The sequence below is a fragment of the Conger conger genome, chromosome 16, assembly GCF_963514075.1.
Source record: "Conger conger chromosome 16, fConCon1.1, whole genome shotgun sequence".
In the NCBI taxonomy this organism is placed as follows: Eukaryota; Metazoa; Chordata; class Actinopteri; order Anguilliformes; family Congridae; genus Conger; species Conger conger.
The window spans coordinates 4,505,644-4,521,340 of NC_083775.1; the positions used below are offsets into that span (position 1 = coordinate 4,505,644).

General features: G+C 48.1%; 1 protein-coding gene across 2 annotated transcripts; it reads left to right on the plus strand.

Moving 5' to 3' along the window:
* Nucleotides 1–3,869: 3,869 nt before the first annotated feature.
* ptger1b (prostaglandin E receptor 1b (subtype EP1)) lies at nt 3,870–14,985 on the plus strand. 2 transcript variants are annotated; one of them, XM_061225103.1, is made up of 3 exons: nt 3,870–3,886; nt 11,234–12,177; nt 14,708–14,985. In XM_061225103.1, exons 2-3 carry the CDS (start codon nt 11,278–11,280, stop codon nt 14,978–14,980), a joined length of 1,173 nt encoding a protein of 390 aa, XP_061081087.1. In that variant the 5' UTR covers nt 3,870–3,886; nt 11,234–11,277; the 3' UTR covers nt 14,981–14,985. The 2 variants fall into 2 exon arrangements, with proteins under 2 accessions (XP_061081087.1, XP_061081086.1); XM_061225102.1 differs by lacking the exon at nt 3,870–3,886 and adding an exon at nt 8,318–8,650.
* The last annotated feature ends 712 nt before the right edge of the window (nt 14,986–15,697 follow it).

A 15,697-nucleotide genomic window follows, 5' to 3' on the forward strand; every position in this document is an offset into this window, starting at 1 on the left:
CGACTTCAGACTCCTCTGCTGACAATTAGGGCTGCTCATTAGCTCTGAACCGCATGAATGCAGCCATAAAGAACAGGACAGGTTCAGACCCTCGTTACTTCGTAAATGGCAGGCATTTATATAGCGCCTTTATCCAAAGCGCTGTACAATTGATGCTTCTCCATTCACCCATTCATACACACACTCACACACCGACGGCGATTGGCTGCCATGCAAGGCGCCGACCAGCTCGTTAGGAGCATTTAGGGGTTAGGTGTCTTGTTCAGGGACACTTCGACACAGCCCGGGCGGGGGATCGAACCGGCAACCCTCTGACTGCCAGACGACTGCTCTTACTGCCTGAGCCAATGAGACGACTGCTCTTACCTCCTGAGCCAATGAGACGACTGCTCTTACTGCCTGAGCCAATGAGACGACTGCTCTTACTGCCTGAGCCAATGAGACGACTGCTCTTACTGCCTGAGCCATGCCGCCCCCTTCACTACGACACCTCCATCCAGCTCCACTGGGCACTGTGTAGGGAGAATATAGAATACATTCCATGATGTCAATTTAATGTATTGAAATGGGGGGGGAAATTTGTCACACAAAACTAAAACTCACAAAAAAAATTTTTACACCACCATTAATCATAACATACGATCCATTTTTTTTTTGCCGACATTCTTTGATTCTATTTCTTTTGGGGTTCGTTGCAACAATATGTGCCCAATTTCAATCTGTGTTTAGTGCACTACAGTGCTACAGTCCAAATTTTATGAACTGGCTGACAGAGAGATTGGAATTGCCAACGCTTGCATTTGGAAGTGATTATGTCGACTGTTGGAAAGCAGCCAGCTAGTGTATTTAAATGTAACTTTTTGAGTTGATTTTGCTGTTATGATCGGGAGAGAATCTATAGAAACCATAGACGTGGTGTTGGAGGACCCTGGCCCCGTGCAGGCCAAATGGCTGCCATTTTAGCTAATGAGGAGAATGAAAGGAAAGGGGCTTATTGGAACATCCCAATCTCAACTCGTAGTCCTCTTGCCCCGACCCGAAAGAACACTGGTGGGAGTGTGGCTTTAGGGAGTCTGTGGCACCACTTTTTTTTTTTTATTGAAATTTCCCAAAAATCGCCCCTCCATGATCTGAGGATGGTCCAAATACAGCAGGCTTTTCCGTACTCTCTTCCGCAGTGATTCCCAAACGCGGTGCTGGGGGCCTGCTGTGTACGCTGGTTTTCATTCCAACCGCAATTGCATTCCCAGAACTTTAACAAGCTCTTAATTCTTCTTAATTGTGTGCTTTTTATGTTCCGGGGGAAGTTCCGCGTACACAGGGGGCCCCCAGGACTAAGTTTGGGAACCACTGCTCTCCCAAACCAAGGTATTTATTAAACTTATTTTTTAGACTCATTAAGTCTTCTACTGCTGCAGCCTATCCACTGAGAGGTTTGCCATGTTGTGTGTTCAGAGATGCTCTTCTGCATACCACTGTTGTACTGTGTGGTTATTTGCGTTACTGTCACCTTCCTGTCAACTTCGACCATTCTGGTCCTCTCTCATTAACAACGCGTGTCTGCCCACAGGACTGTTGCTCGCTAGATGATTTTTGTTTTGCTGTCATCATCGGGGGAGAATCTATAGAAAGGGGCTTATTGGAACATCCCGATCTCAACTCGTAGTCCTCTTGCCCGGACCCGAGAGAACACTGGTGGGAGTGTGGCTTTAGGGAGTCTGTGGCACCATATTTTTTTTTTATTCGAAATTTCCCAAAAATCGCCCCTCCGTGATCTGAGGATGGTCCAAATACAGCAGGCTCTTTTGTTCTTGGGTGTTCCGCCCAGACACAACGAGATGTCCTCACAACGAAGCTGAAATGTTTTGTCAATTTTATGACGTTGCCTCAACATTGCAGCAACATTCTGAGAACGTTTTCCCCCGAATTCCCCCCCGTGTGTCGCGTGAACTCCGCCAGCAGGCTTTTCCGTACTCTCTTCCGCAATGATTCCCAAACGCGGTGCTGGGGGCCTGCTGTGTACGCTGGTTTTCATTCCAACCGCAATTGCATTCCCAGGACTTTAACAAGCTCTTAATTCTTCTTAATTGTGTGCTTTTTATGTTCCGAGGGAAGTTCCGCGTACACAGGGGGCCCCCAGGACTAAGTTTGGGAACCACTGCTCTCCCCAACCAAGGAATTGATTAAACTTTTTTTTTTTAGACCTATTGCTGCTGCTCACTGGATGTTTTTCGTTTTTCACACCGTTCTCTGCAAACCCTAGGGACTGTTGGACGTGAAAATCTCAGGAGATCAACAATCTCTCTGAGATGCTCAAACCTCCTCGTCTGGCACCAACAATCATTCCACGGTCACGTCGATCACATTTCTTCCCCACGCTGAACCTCTTGGCCACGTCTGCATGCGTAGCGGGATTAGCTCAGCCAGTTCGCCCGCGGGCACGGTAAAGTGCGGGCGGAAGGCTCGGAGCACGTTGCCGCGACAACGCTCCCCGATGACGTAACCCTGAAATTCAAATGAACGTCGTTGCCCCGGGCGATGGGCCCAGTTCGCCCTTAGCTGACCGGTAACGCGTTCACCCCCCCAAAATCCTCCGACCAGTTCAAATGCCACCTCGGACTCAGGTCAAGTCTGTAGCTCGTTACACGTGCTTTGAAGCGTTTAGTCGCCGGCACGTGATTGGCCGATTAAATATTTGCATTAACAAGCTGGTGTTCAGGTCCACCTAATAAAGTACTCGCTGAATGTACGCCGATGCTTCATTTCTAAGCACCTCCTCCAGTGTGACGCGGTTCATCGACTGCCAAGGGGCTTGTGGGTCACGGGAGTCTACGCCGTCTCCCCGGTTTCCCTGATGTATTTGAGGAGCCATTAACCGGAGAGGCCAGGCCTGCTTGCACAGTTGCCCTTTGTGTTTGTCTCTTCTCCTCGTCCTCAGGTGTGCCCCTGTTGCCCTCGCTGTGTCAATAAATGTGACTACGTTTAGTGCGGTGGCAGAAAAAGGGTATTCGCTCCCTTTTTTTCAGCATCGTCAGGGAAGCTAACACTTTTCCGGGCTGGGAATGTTTTTCCACACAGGGGTGCTTCCTCTCCCGTCCCTACGGGGAGTGCCCCTCCAGGCCTACAGGGAGTGTCTCTCCAGATCTACAGGGAGTGTCTCTCCAGGCCTACAGGGAGTGTCTCTCCAGGTCTACAGGGAGTGTCTCTCCAGGCCTACAGGGAGTGTCTCTCCAGGCTCTCCAGGCCTACAGGGAGTGTCTCTCCAGGTCTACAGGGAGTGTCTCTCCAGGTCTACAGGGAGTGTCTCTCCAGGTCTACAGGGAGTGTCTCTCCAGGTCTACAGGGAGTGTCTCTCCAGGTCTACAGGGAGTGTCTCTCCAGATCTACAGGGAGTGTCTCTCCAGGTCTACAGGGAGTGTCTCTCCAGGCCTACAGGGAGTGTCTCTCCAGGTCTACAGGGAGTGTCTCTCCAGGTCTACAGGGAGTGTCTCTCCAGGCCTACAGGGAGTGTCTCTCCAGGCCTACAGGGAGTGTCTCTCCTGGTCTACAGGGAGTGTCTCTCCAGGCCTACAGGGAGTGTCTCTCCAGGTCTACAGGGAGTGTCTCTCCAGGCCTACAGGGAGTGTCTCTCCAGGTCTACAGGGAGTGTCTCTCCAGGCCTACAGGGAGTGTCTCTCCAGGCCTACAGGGAGTGTCTCTCCAGGCCTACAGGGAGTGTCTCTCCAGGTCTACAGGGAGTGTCTCTCCAGGCCTACAGGGAGTGTCTCTCCAGGCCTACAGGGAGTGTCTCTCCAGGCCTACAGGGAGTGTCTCTCCAGGTCTACAGGGAGTGTCTCTCCAGGTCAACAGGGAGTGCCCCTCCAGGTCTACAGGGAGTGCTCTCCAGGTGAACAGGGAGTGCAGGATGGGGGTGGACCAACAAGATCTGTAAAGTACATTAAATTAAATATTAAATATTTCCACTTATGCTTATGTTAACACTTATGGTTCAATTAAAGGCATAACAGTTGATAGCAATTAGTTACTGTTAATTTAACTATTAATACAGTGGTTAGCAATTTCTTGGTTTGAGTCCCGGCTGGCCAGAACCTCTCCGTGTGGAGTCTGCATGTTCTCCCCATGTCTGTGTGGGTTTCCTCCGGGTACTCTGGTTCCCTCTCAAACACGTGCATGTCAGGTTAGGTGTGCTCCTGCCATTGCCCTTGACCAAGGCACTGGGCTCCGAACTGGAGCTGGTCCCCGGGTGCTGCACTGGGGCTGCCCACTGCTCCTAAGTAACTAGGATTGGACAAATGCAGAGGACAAATTACCTCACAGGGGTATATATGTCTCGTGTACTACATCTTTTTTTAAATGCTCTAACAGACTCTGTTCTCACTGCATGTTCCTCTATGGTGAACCACCTTTAGGTTTTCTCATCGTGAAACTGAAATTAGTAGAGGCCAGGCTGTCGTGATCATGATGCGATACCATCTTTTCTCAGTCTTATAGTATATACTGTATGTTTACGTTATTTATAGTTTGCCATATTCTATGCTTTTCAAAGCTGCAAACTAATTAAAATCCTTTCCTGACCCTCCCTCAGTTTTTTGGCCAGTTCCGTTACTGTTTATCCTCTGGGAAAACAGACGGGCACTTGTAATAATAATAATAAACATTTATTTAGCTGAGGTTTTTATCCGAAGCAACTTACAGTTGATTAGACTATGCAGGGGACAGTCCCCCCTGGAGCAATGTGGGGTTAAGGGCTTTGCTCGAGGGCCCAACAGCTGGGTGGATTTTATCGTGGCTACACCGGGGCTTGAACCACCAACCTTCCGGGTCCCAGTCATGTAGCTTAGCCGCTAGGCTACAGGCTGCCCCCCAGACTTGTCTTCTGAGCACATCTGCAGTCAGTCTGGCTTCTTGCAGCTGCTGGCTGTTCTGGAGGACTGTGCCCACTCAGACATAGAGGTCCAGTGGAGGCACACTGAATGGTACAATAGTGTTCTTTGGGTACCTTTTACAAGCAAGAAAAAAGGTATGAATGAATTATTAAACCAAAGGCTAAGGGTACAATTTCATGTACCTCGGGCACCAGGGTACCACCCCAGAGACAAGCTTTTGTACCTTTTTTTTGTACTTTTCGTGTAGACGTCACAGGTGCACAAGCCTTCAGGGGAGGAATGAGACGAGGACGTCCTGCTGACCGAAACCCTCCCTTTTCTGATGTTTGTTTTAGATAGTTTTTCTTGATCGTTAGCACACTTTCTAGAAATAAAATATTTCCGTGAGAAGTATTGAGAACTTGAGTCTGTATTTCACTCCCCGCAGCGCCGGTGAAATCTGACCCGCGCTCCCTTTTCATTGTAATGCACGTGAATTGAACCGGGTCGTGTTTGCCACTGAGATTTCATTCACGTTTGTGTTTGTTTTGCGGAATGCCTCGGGGGCCGGCAGGTCTTGACTGTGCTCTGGCGGTGGGCCGTTTGAAGACGGTCCGAGGGGGGTCTTATCAGCCGCGGTGCGGAGGCCGAGGCTCAGCAATCTCACACAGGCAAGGCAGAACCGCCCGAACGCGCCCTCAGGTTTGCGCGGAATGGAACGATGGCGTCACGGCTGGTGTGCAGCTGCTTCTTAAGGGTGCAGTAAATGTTGTCTACAACTTGGGCGCACACGCATGCACACGGACAAATGCCGCACAAATACACGCATACACACTCATGCGCACAGGCGCGCATACACACAAACAAACACATACACACTCATGCACTCAGACAAATGCCGCACAAATACACGCATACACACTCATGCACACAGGCGCGCATACACACAAACAAACACATACACACTCATGCACTCAGACAAATGCCGCACAAATACACGCATACACACTCATGCACACAGGCGCGCATACACACAAACAAACACATACACACTCATGCGCACGGACAAATGCCGCACAAATACACGCATACACACTCATGCACACAGACAAATGCCGCACAAATACACGCATACACACTCATGCACACAGGCGCGCATACACACAAACAAACACATACACACTCATGCACACAGACAAATGCCGCACAAATACACGCATACACACTCATGCACACAGGCGCGCATACACACAAACAAACACATACACACGTACATGCACACACATACACACACACATGCACACACATACACACACACATACACAAAAACACACACACAAAATCACACATGAGCAGGCATGCACACCCAAACACACGCACACATGCACACACACATTTTCTGTTGTTTTTATTCTCCCATTGCATGGACAGAATCATTAAACATAAGCCTTTTATATAATCGGATCTGAAACAATGCAGCCATTGTAATATGTGGTCATCAAGCCCACACACAGAGATGTGTAAGCATTGCATATCACACACACACACACACACACACACACAAGCACACACGCACACACGCACACTACAAGGCCCATCTGTGGCTACAGGGCCACACCTTGGAGATTATTTTTTTAAATGCATGCAAATGTTGCAAATGTACCTCTGCAAATAGATCCCTCCTATAAATAGACTGCTCATTGCTGAGAAATTCTCTAGCTGCGAGAAAGGGTGAGAGGGTGGGCTGGAAAAGATATAAGTCCACCGCCATTGCATGAGCACCATTTTGTGGACAAGAGTTTGTCTTGCTGGCCATCCAGGGCTTTTGGGGTGGTTCTGGACAGCTACAACATTCTAGGGGGACATTTTGTTTTCATAAAAGGTCGGAAGTGACAGTTGGTAAATTAATGTTGACCAAATCTAGGGGGAAAAACACAGCCTTCTTCGGTGGAAGTCTTAGATAAGGGAGCTCTGATTGATGACGTCTTGGGTCTCAGTGTTTGGGGGAACTGGCGGTGGTAGCTGATAAGATGCAAATTGACAAATTCGGAGAGACTGGGCTGTATTTGTATAAATGCTATATATAGGCATTAAGTTATACTCACACATATATCACCGACAAGAGCCTTCAGCCAGCGACTGCCTGATCAAATGTGCATCAGCGCCTTTGATGTGGTCTGCAGTCTCCACGGCAGACTTTGCTTCGTTGGAGATGCTTCTTCTGTAAGAGCAAGTCTGACTGGAAATGTACACATTTTTTATGTTCGTTCAAGAATGACGTGATTCAAAAATGAAGCATTATTCATTTGTTTGGTTGTGGTGTCTGGTAATGTTCACACTTCGCTACACATTTAATGTGAATTTTGACACCCTTGAGGAAACTCGGCTGCACTCTGAGGATTCTTTGGCTTGTCTCCAAAGAGAGGTATTTTTGGAACCCCCTGTCAAAGGTGGGAAGACTCTCGGACAAAGAACCATTTTTCCAACAAAGAACCCTTGAACAAGATAGGGTGGTTCCATAGAATTACAGGGTCTCTTTAGCAACCATTCTTCTCTAAGAGTGTGCTGTAAAATATATTCTTTTCATAGTCTTTGGATCTTAGCCAGCTCGCTGAATGGAAGAGTGGAAAGAGGTCAGAAGAAGTCTCTCAAACCTCCTGATGACGCTGCTGTGTTTTCTCATAGGGGTACCGTGGGTCCGTGGTGGGTGAAAGTCGTTGACTGAAACGTTGCCACACACTCCGCCGCTAGCTGTATTCTTTTTACCCCTGTCCTTCGAACATGCGAGTATTAGATTGGCTAACATCACGACGGTATAGAAAAAAGCACATTTGATTTGCTCGATTTCTTTTACTGAACTTTAAACTTTACAGACGAACCTCATATTTTACGGGGCCCGCGAACTTCCAAAAATATGGGGGTTTTTTTGTAATCTTGTGCGCAAAGATAAAAATTATTTTCTGGGAACAAGATTATATCTTGTGCACACAAGAAAAAAAGGGTTTTGGAACGACGTAAATTTTAGATCAGACATTTGTTTAGTTATTCACATTGCATTGATCTACTACTGTATATGGCTGAATCCCAAAATCGAGATAGAGAGTTGGATAAAAAATAAAAAGTGTCGTCTTGATAAAACCTCACGGGATTGGACGATTTACATATTATAAAGGATACCGCGTGGAATTACAAAACGCATAAGCGTGGCGCGCGCGCGCACACTTTGCGGGTCATTAACATCGTTGGCAATTATGACTGTGCAGTAAACCCTTGGAGTATAAATCAACCCCGCTCAACTCTCATCCTCGACTCTTCTGTCTCATCGCAGGTAGCAATACAGCACGCAAGTACGTACTGTGAGTACGCCTGCTCCCAGATCCGCCTACGCCGGAGGGCTGTACTCTATAAATGGGGGGTGAGCTTTGAATCCAGGGATGCAGTCCTGACTACAGAGGTGCACGCGCTTTCTCTTTTACAGAATGTTCAAGAGAGCAACTGGAGACGATCTGTCCGAATAATTTGCAAATCACTCTATAGGCTGGTTTCTGGAGGAATGGAAGGCGGTGACGTCTAAATCTCCTAGTTAAATCATTAAGGAGAACTTTTTAGCTCAGTTCATCGCGATGAGGGTCTTTGTTTCATACCGTTGATAATATTGGACCGCGTTTGGATTACCTGAGAGTTCGGGGTTCTGGATTTTATTGAAGGAAATTTTCTAAGAATTTTAAATGTTCTTAAATGGCTAAAATAATGGGCACTTCAATATCTCAAAGGAATCCTGAACGGTAGGTAAGGAAATCACTTTAAGTTCTACTTCATTTATAAGTGAACGTTTGTAAAAAAGAAAAACTCATAGCTCAATTAGTAGGCTTAGTTTCTAACACGAAATTATTTTGTATTTTCATTTTACCGCGCTGTTGAACGGTTGTGTAGGCTGATCTCTGTAATTAAAGTTAAAATTGACCGCGTAGCGTTCCTCAGGTTGGCTGGACGATGGAGAGGAAAAATACACGAAGTGGCGAAGACTTGGTGACGAGTCTTCTTCTCATTATAATAATAATAATAATCATAATAATAATAATAATAATAATAATAATATCTTCTGTCTCATCACCAGGAGCAATTTCTTGTTGTTGTTGTTGTTGTTATTATTAGTCGTAGTAGCAGTAGTATGCAGCCTATTTTAGCAGGAATGAATAATAGGCAATAATAGAATAACAAAAATTATCATACAATTAACTTTTCCAGTGTCCTTAGAATTGCGTACACGTAGGATGAGACTTAATTCGGCAATACTGCTGTTTGGAAGTGTTTAATTTCAGTAATTCAATTTCTCAGGTGACAACGAACTGAAACGTGGTGCAGATGTATTTATTTATTAATTTCGTGAGTGAGTACCCCACGATAAATCAGAATTGATGTTGTTCTTATGACTTGATTGAAACAACATTGGCAAGACGTTGGTAGATCCGTGCCGTCGGCTGTCTCGATACGCGCTGGAATCAGCTTTAAAAACGAAGAGCTCATTATCCCGCAGTCAGCTTTCTGCTGCTTATACATGAAACATTGCCATGGGAAAGTGATGCCTATGTCACCATTTACCAGGGTCATGGGACACGGCTTGTTGGGGACACATCATTGAAACTTTCAGGACGAGACACGCTTTCAGTGTAAGTAATGAACCCATTGATAAACCGTGTCAGAGCAAGTTATATTGTACAAGAACACTCAAACAATTAAGAATGCAGCGAATTACAATAAACTAACGAAATAAGAAGATGCAAAATGGCAAATAGTGGACGGGTTTTGTTGACGTCAGATAATAAAGAAGTATAGTACCGCCAAACTGGCGGTTTAATTGCTGCTTCATGGTGGGTTTGTTCTCGTCAATGTTCAAGGTTTTTTTTTTTTTAAATCTATGTGGTCACTTCTACTTGGAACTGTGCTTCCCTCAAGGGTCTTCCATACACTTACTCTCGTTTATGGTCATGCATCTGGATAAGAGCGTCTGCCAAATCCATATAATGTAATGTCTTGAGTAATCCAGTTACATGTTACACGGACAAGTGCTCAAGGACTTTCTCATCTTTTTGGGAAATTCTTCTCTCTTTTTTTTTTTAAACTTTGTTTTTTGTTTTTGATTTCCCACATTTAATCCCTTGCAGTTACAAGGAAATTAGCGGTTTCTACGTTTAGGTTTAACGGATTGTGACCAAAGACGATTCAGGCACATCGAGTTCGTGTTACGCAATACCTTGTGTTTTCGGCTTTTCTTTTCTTTTTTTTAAGTGTTGCTTAGAGTTGGGACTGCAGGTGGCTGAAACTTGAACGATCATGTCCGCGGTGGTCCTAGTGACCATTATGGCCATGTTCCCAATGTTCTACTTTAAAAATCATACTTTAAGAATCATGCTAAAACGGTGCTGATGCAACCACTATTGTCTAGCCCCCCAACATAAGACTGCAGTAACATCGCTTAGTATGATGGTGTGGGTGCAGAACATGAAAATAACGCCAGGTGTGTCTGTCCTTGGGGAATGCGTGAGATATGCGAGAAACGGACTCCTGCGTGACGTTAGTAATGTCGGGAGAATAACGCCCGAATCTATTTCAGGAAGAAAAACAAACGAACACAAAAGAGAATCTCTGATACATAAAGCACAATGAAAATCGACTCGAATTGCGTCTTTGCAAAAAACATTATCTTATATAATTGCAGTAGGAGGGATTACTGTCCTTCAAGAGGAGCTTGTATATTTGTGTCTGCGTATATTGTCCATATGTTTATTTATATAGGGCCAGTCAGAGTTGCTGTTAATGACCTTTAAGTGCTAAAAGAGGAAAGGTTATGTTTGCTCAGTAAATATAGATCCTGACGGCAGAGGACAGGCAGATGTTTCTTTGTGATCCAGTCCACAGATGTGATTTCCTTAAAAACATTCTTTAACAATTAAATGTTTTTAAAAACATTTCCAACGCAAACACAGTTTGGTGAGTTGATCTTGTTGATCACTGAACTGTCTAAGTCACAGACTGTGGGTCTCTAACCCTGGTCTTGGAGAGCTACTGGGTCTGCAGGTTTTTGTTTTCACCTTAAAATCAGCACCCTGTTGAGACCCAGGTAACCAGGTGAGGTGAGTTAACTGTGTAAGTGCAGAGTAACAACGAAGACCCGCAGACCCTGTAGCTCTCCAGGACCAGGGTTGGAGACCACTGATCTAAAGGTTGTGCTGGGAAGTAGAAACAGAAAATTGCGTTTAATCGTGAGCCAAAGTGACAATCACACTACAGCTGAGCCAGGCTTTTGTTTATCTGCAGTGCAGCACTTCCTGTCTGTGGTCTGATCTGTCGTGCTCTCCTCTCCTTAGCGCCCCCTCTCCTCTCCTCTCCGTCTGACCTCTGACCTCCTGGGATGTTGGCCGTGCAGCACTCCAACGGCTCCGGCCCCACCCCCCTCACCCCCCTGTCGAATCGGAGCCAGGGCGTGGCGGGAGTGACGTGGCAGGCGGCCAATCACACGGCGGGGGACCAGGCGCGGTCCCTGCCCAGCGGCCCCACGGTGGCCGGGCTCTCCATGACGCTGGGCATCCTGTCCAACATCGTGGCGCTGTTCATCCTGGCCAAGGCCTACGCCCGCTTCCGACGGCGCTCCAAGGCCACCTTCCTCATCTTCGCCAGCTCGCTGGTGGCCACCGACCTGGCCGGCCACGTCATCCCGGGGTCCCTGGTGCTGCGGCTGTACATGGAGGGCAACCTGACGTGGGCGGGCGCCGCGTCCGCCTCGGAGCGCCTCCCCCTCCCGCAGGACGCCACCGACCCGCTCTGCCAGTTCCTGGGCGGCTGCATGGTGTTCTTCGGCCTGTGCCCGCTCTTCCTCGGCTGCGCCATGGCGGCGGAGCGCTGCCTGGGCGTGACGCGTCCGCTGCTCCACGCCGCGCTCGTCACCACCGCCCGCGCCAAGCTGGCCCTCTCGCTCATCCTGCTGGCCGCGCTCTCCGTGGCCCTGCTGCCCTACTTCCGCCTGGGCGCCTACACCTACCAGTTCCCGCGGAGCTGGTGCTTCATCCGCGTGCTGGGCGCGGCGGGGCCCCGGGACCTGGCCTTCGTGCTGCTGTTCTCCGGCCTGGGCCTGGGCTCGCTGGGCGTGGCCCTGGTGTGCAACACGGTGAGCGGCCTGGCGCTGGTGCGCGCGCGCCTGCGCCGGAAGGGCGGCTGCGGCCGCCGCCGCTCCTCCAAGTCGCACGACATCGAGATGGTGGTGCAGCTGGTCGGCATCATGGTCACCTCCTGCATCTGCTGGAGCCCCCTGCTGGTGAGTGCGCGCCGTGACGGCCGCTCCGAGTCCGCGGCCCTGGTTCTGATGAGCCGCCGCGGGGGTTCGTTGTTACTTGACGCGTAATTGATCGATTACATTAGGTTACTGTGCCCTTAACTCGTGTCTGCTGGTTTCCTGAGGCTGGCATTTTTGTGGATTTTAGGGTGATGACAAAAAAACTGGCAGACATGGTCACGTGTGTTGCTTTGTGTATTTACAAGTACTTAATTGTTGTCTCTGTGATGTGCTTTGTGTATCGGTAGTTTTAGTTGGCTAGGTAAGCAGTGTTTGGATAGTTCACTTTGGTCACTTTTGCTCTGTTTGTTTGTTTATTTGTTCTCAAAAAAAAAAAAGGCCCTCGTCCTTATCTTTGTTGTACAGGTAGCAATTGAAATTGTACTTCCCTCTAGGGTCCTTCAGCAAACTTATCCCTGGTTATGGGTATGCACTTTGTTGTACGTCGCTCTGGATAAGAGCGTCTGCCAAATGCCAATAATGTAATGTAATGTAACAAGTGATGCATTAGATTGCAATGTTTTGGCTTCAATGGTAAGGAGAGAACTTAAAATGTTTGGAATACAGAGCTGAACAGGGGCGGCCTGTAGCCTAGTGCTTACGGTACCTCTCTGCAATACGGAAAGTGAGTGTTTCGCAAAAAGATCAGCACAGCTGTTGGACCCTTGAGCAAGGCCCTTAACCCCACATCGCTCCTGGGGGGGTTTAAATCAACTTTAAGTCTCTTTGGATAAATGCGTCAGCTAAATGACTCGTTTATTATTCCGTGCCAAAACTAAAGCCTGGATTCAGTCAGCTTCAGCGTCTGGTGATCCTAAAGAATCCATGCGGTGGATGGAGAGAGTGATGTAGTCGTCACTTTATTTAGTCGTTACTCACTGATGTAACCGCGTCGAGATCAGTGACCTCACACAGCCGACATGCACACGGTTGTTATTTGTTTACACAACTGGCTGTTTCCTGATGCTATTTCAGTCAAGCGGCTTGCTTGCGGGTGTATCAGATAGTGTCCCACTGAGGATTTCAGCCTACCGTTCCTTGGCTACGCAACCAGCTTCCCATTTCCCCATCTGAAAAAACAATACAAAATGGCCGCCCGCTCATATTGCATGTTAGCAGTGGCATATCAGCACTCCCTTGCTCGAGGCAATACGAGCATGAAACAGTACAGTCGTCCGGTAGTCTGTGAGAATGTTTGCGTATGAGCGGGCCTCCAGATGTCCGAATTTCAGAACACGGAGGGGGAAAGGGTGCCTTTGGCCAACATAAATACAGGGAGAATTTCTGACTTCAGCTCACCGTGGATATCAGTCATCAATGCCACTGTTTCCCCACACACGCCAGGGCTACTTTCTTACAGTAGAATAAGTCGTATTAAAACTCACATTTTTCCCTTATGTTTTCTGTTATAGATCCTGTATGTGTTATAACTCAACCGTGCGGTTTTATTGCACTTGGGAAAAATGCTGAAAGTCTGCTAGTCGAGGCTTGGCAGTCCCCAAGCTGGCAGAATGCTTGTCTTTATCTTCAAATGTGTTCTCCATATTTGTTTGCATAAATGAACAGATAGAATCTGTGAGAGTTTGTTTACCTTATACGAAAGGTTAAACATAGGCCTCACGATGTCTTTCTCACTGGGAGTGTATTAGCAGGGCATAATTAAAGTCACTGTTAGTTCAGCTCTAAAACAAATACATATTGCCCTTTTTACCAAATAGTAAGTATGTTGACTAATTGAGAAATTGACTTTTAGCTTCTTGGGTATACAGACATTTTTTAATCATGAGAAATCTGATCGTGCATACTGTAAATAAATATTCAAACATGCTTTTGCAATGCCCAACATTTAACCTTAATTTAATACATTGTAATAACTAGAGGAAATGCACAGTGGCGTGTTGGTTATTAGAACATGCGTAGGTGTTTACAGCTGAAGTAGTTCTATATTTTAAAACATTTTATTTGGCTTAAGAATAGCTTCAAAAGTGAGCGAACATGCAATAAGCATGGCCTTAATAGGCACCCAAACAGCAAAACTCAGAACCTAAGAGTGTGAGACATTATTTGATCTAAATGATTGTTGGTGACAGACGGGGTGGTTTGAGTATCTCAGAAACTGCTGATCTCCTGGGATTTTCAGGCACACTAGTCTCTAGATGTGTTAATGAGACGTCAGTTGAAATAACCACACATTACAACAGTGGTATGCAGAAGAGCATCTCTGAACACACGACGCACCATAACCCTTAAGTGGATAGGCTACAGCAGTAGAAGTATAAAAAATAAGTTGAATAAATACCTAATAAAGTGCTCGGTGAGTCGATGTATTTAGGGCTGACAGGTAAGAGCTCCTGACAAGCTGGTTGGTGCATGGCAGCCCATTGGTGTGTGTGTGTGTGTGTGTGTGTATATGAATGGGTGAATGAGAAGCATACATTGTACAGAGCTCTGGGGAAAAACGCCGTATGAATGCAGTCCGTTTATTTGTTTATGCGTTGTGCCTGGTTGGCAGAGCTTTGGCCTGATGTCGGTGATCCAGTCCCACAACGGCACCCTGGGGGAGGACCAGCAGCGGACCTACGCGGAGCTGATGATGACGGGCGTGCGGCTGGCCTCCTGGAACCAGATCCTGGACCCCTGGGTGTACATCCTCCTGCGACGGGCTGTCCTGCGGAAGATCTACATCATCACCAAGCGCCAGACGGCCCTGACGGGCAGCACCCTGCGCCGCTGGGAGGTGGGCTCCTTCCAGAGCTCCGAGAAGAACGCCGTCAACAGGCTGTGAGGCCGCGCTCCTCGGCCCGCTCCTCGCCCTCGCCTGACCCAGGCCTGACCCTGGCCGGACCCTGGCCTGACCCTGGCCTGACCCTGGCCTGACCCTGGCCTGACCCTGGGCGGACCCTGGCCTGACCCTGGCCTGACCCAGGCCTGACCCTGGCCTGACCCTGGCCTGACCCAGGCCTGACCCTGGGCGGACCCTGGCCTGACCCTGGCCTGACCCAGGCCTGACCCTGGCCTGACCCTGGCCGGACCCTGGGTGGACCCTGGCCTGACCCTGGCCTGACCCTGGCCTGACCCAGGCCTGACCCTGGCCGCACCCTGGGCGGACCCTGGCCTGACTGTGGGCCCCAGACGTTTGGGGGGGGGGGGGGGCAGACTCGTTCTCTTTGGTCAGGTGCCGTCACCTCGGAAATCAGAAGAACGTTCCAGAAAAGGTGGCGTAAATGGTAAATGGTAAATGGTTGGCATTTATATAGCGCCTTTATCCAAAGCGCTGTACAATTGATGCTTCTCATTCACCCATTCATACACACACTCACACACCAGCGGAGATTGACTGCCATGCAAGGCACCAACCAGCTCCTCAGGAGCATTTGGGGGTTAGGTGTCTTGCGCAGGGACACCTCGACACACTGAGGGCGGGGGATCAAACAGGCAACCCTCCGACTGCCAGACGATTGCTCTTACCACCTGAGCCAATGTCGCCCTTATGGTGTGATTC

What these genes read in the sequence shown, in the direction of transcription:
- ptger1b (XM_061225103.1), top strand. Translation starts at nt 11,278, where the DNA reads ATGTTGGCCGTGCAGCACTCCAACGGCTCCGGCCCCACCCCCCTCACC. An exon ending in TCTGCTGGAGCCCCCTGCTG is followed by an intron (nt 12,178 to 14,707) that starts GTGAGTGCGCGC and finishes CCTGGTTGGCAG; the next exon opens with AGCTTTGGCCTGATGTCGGT.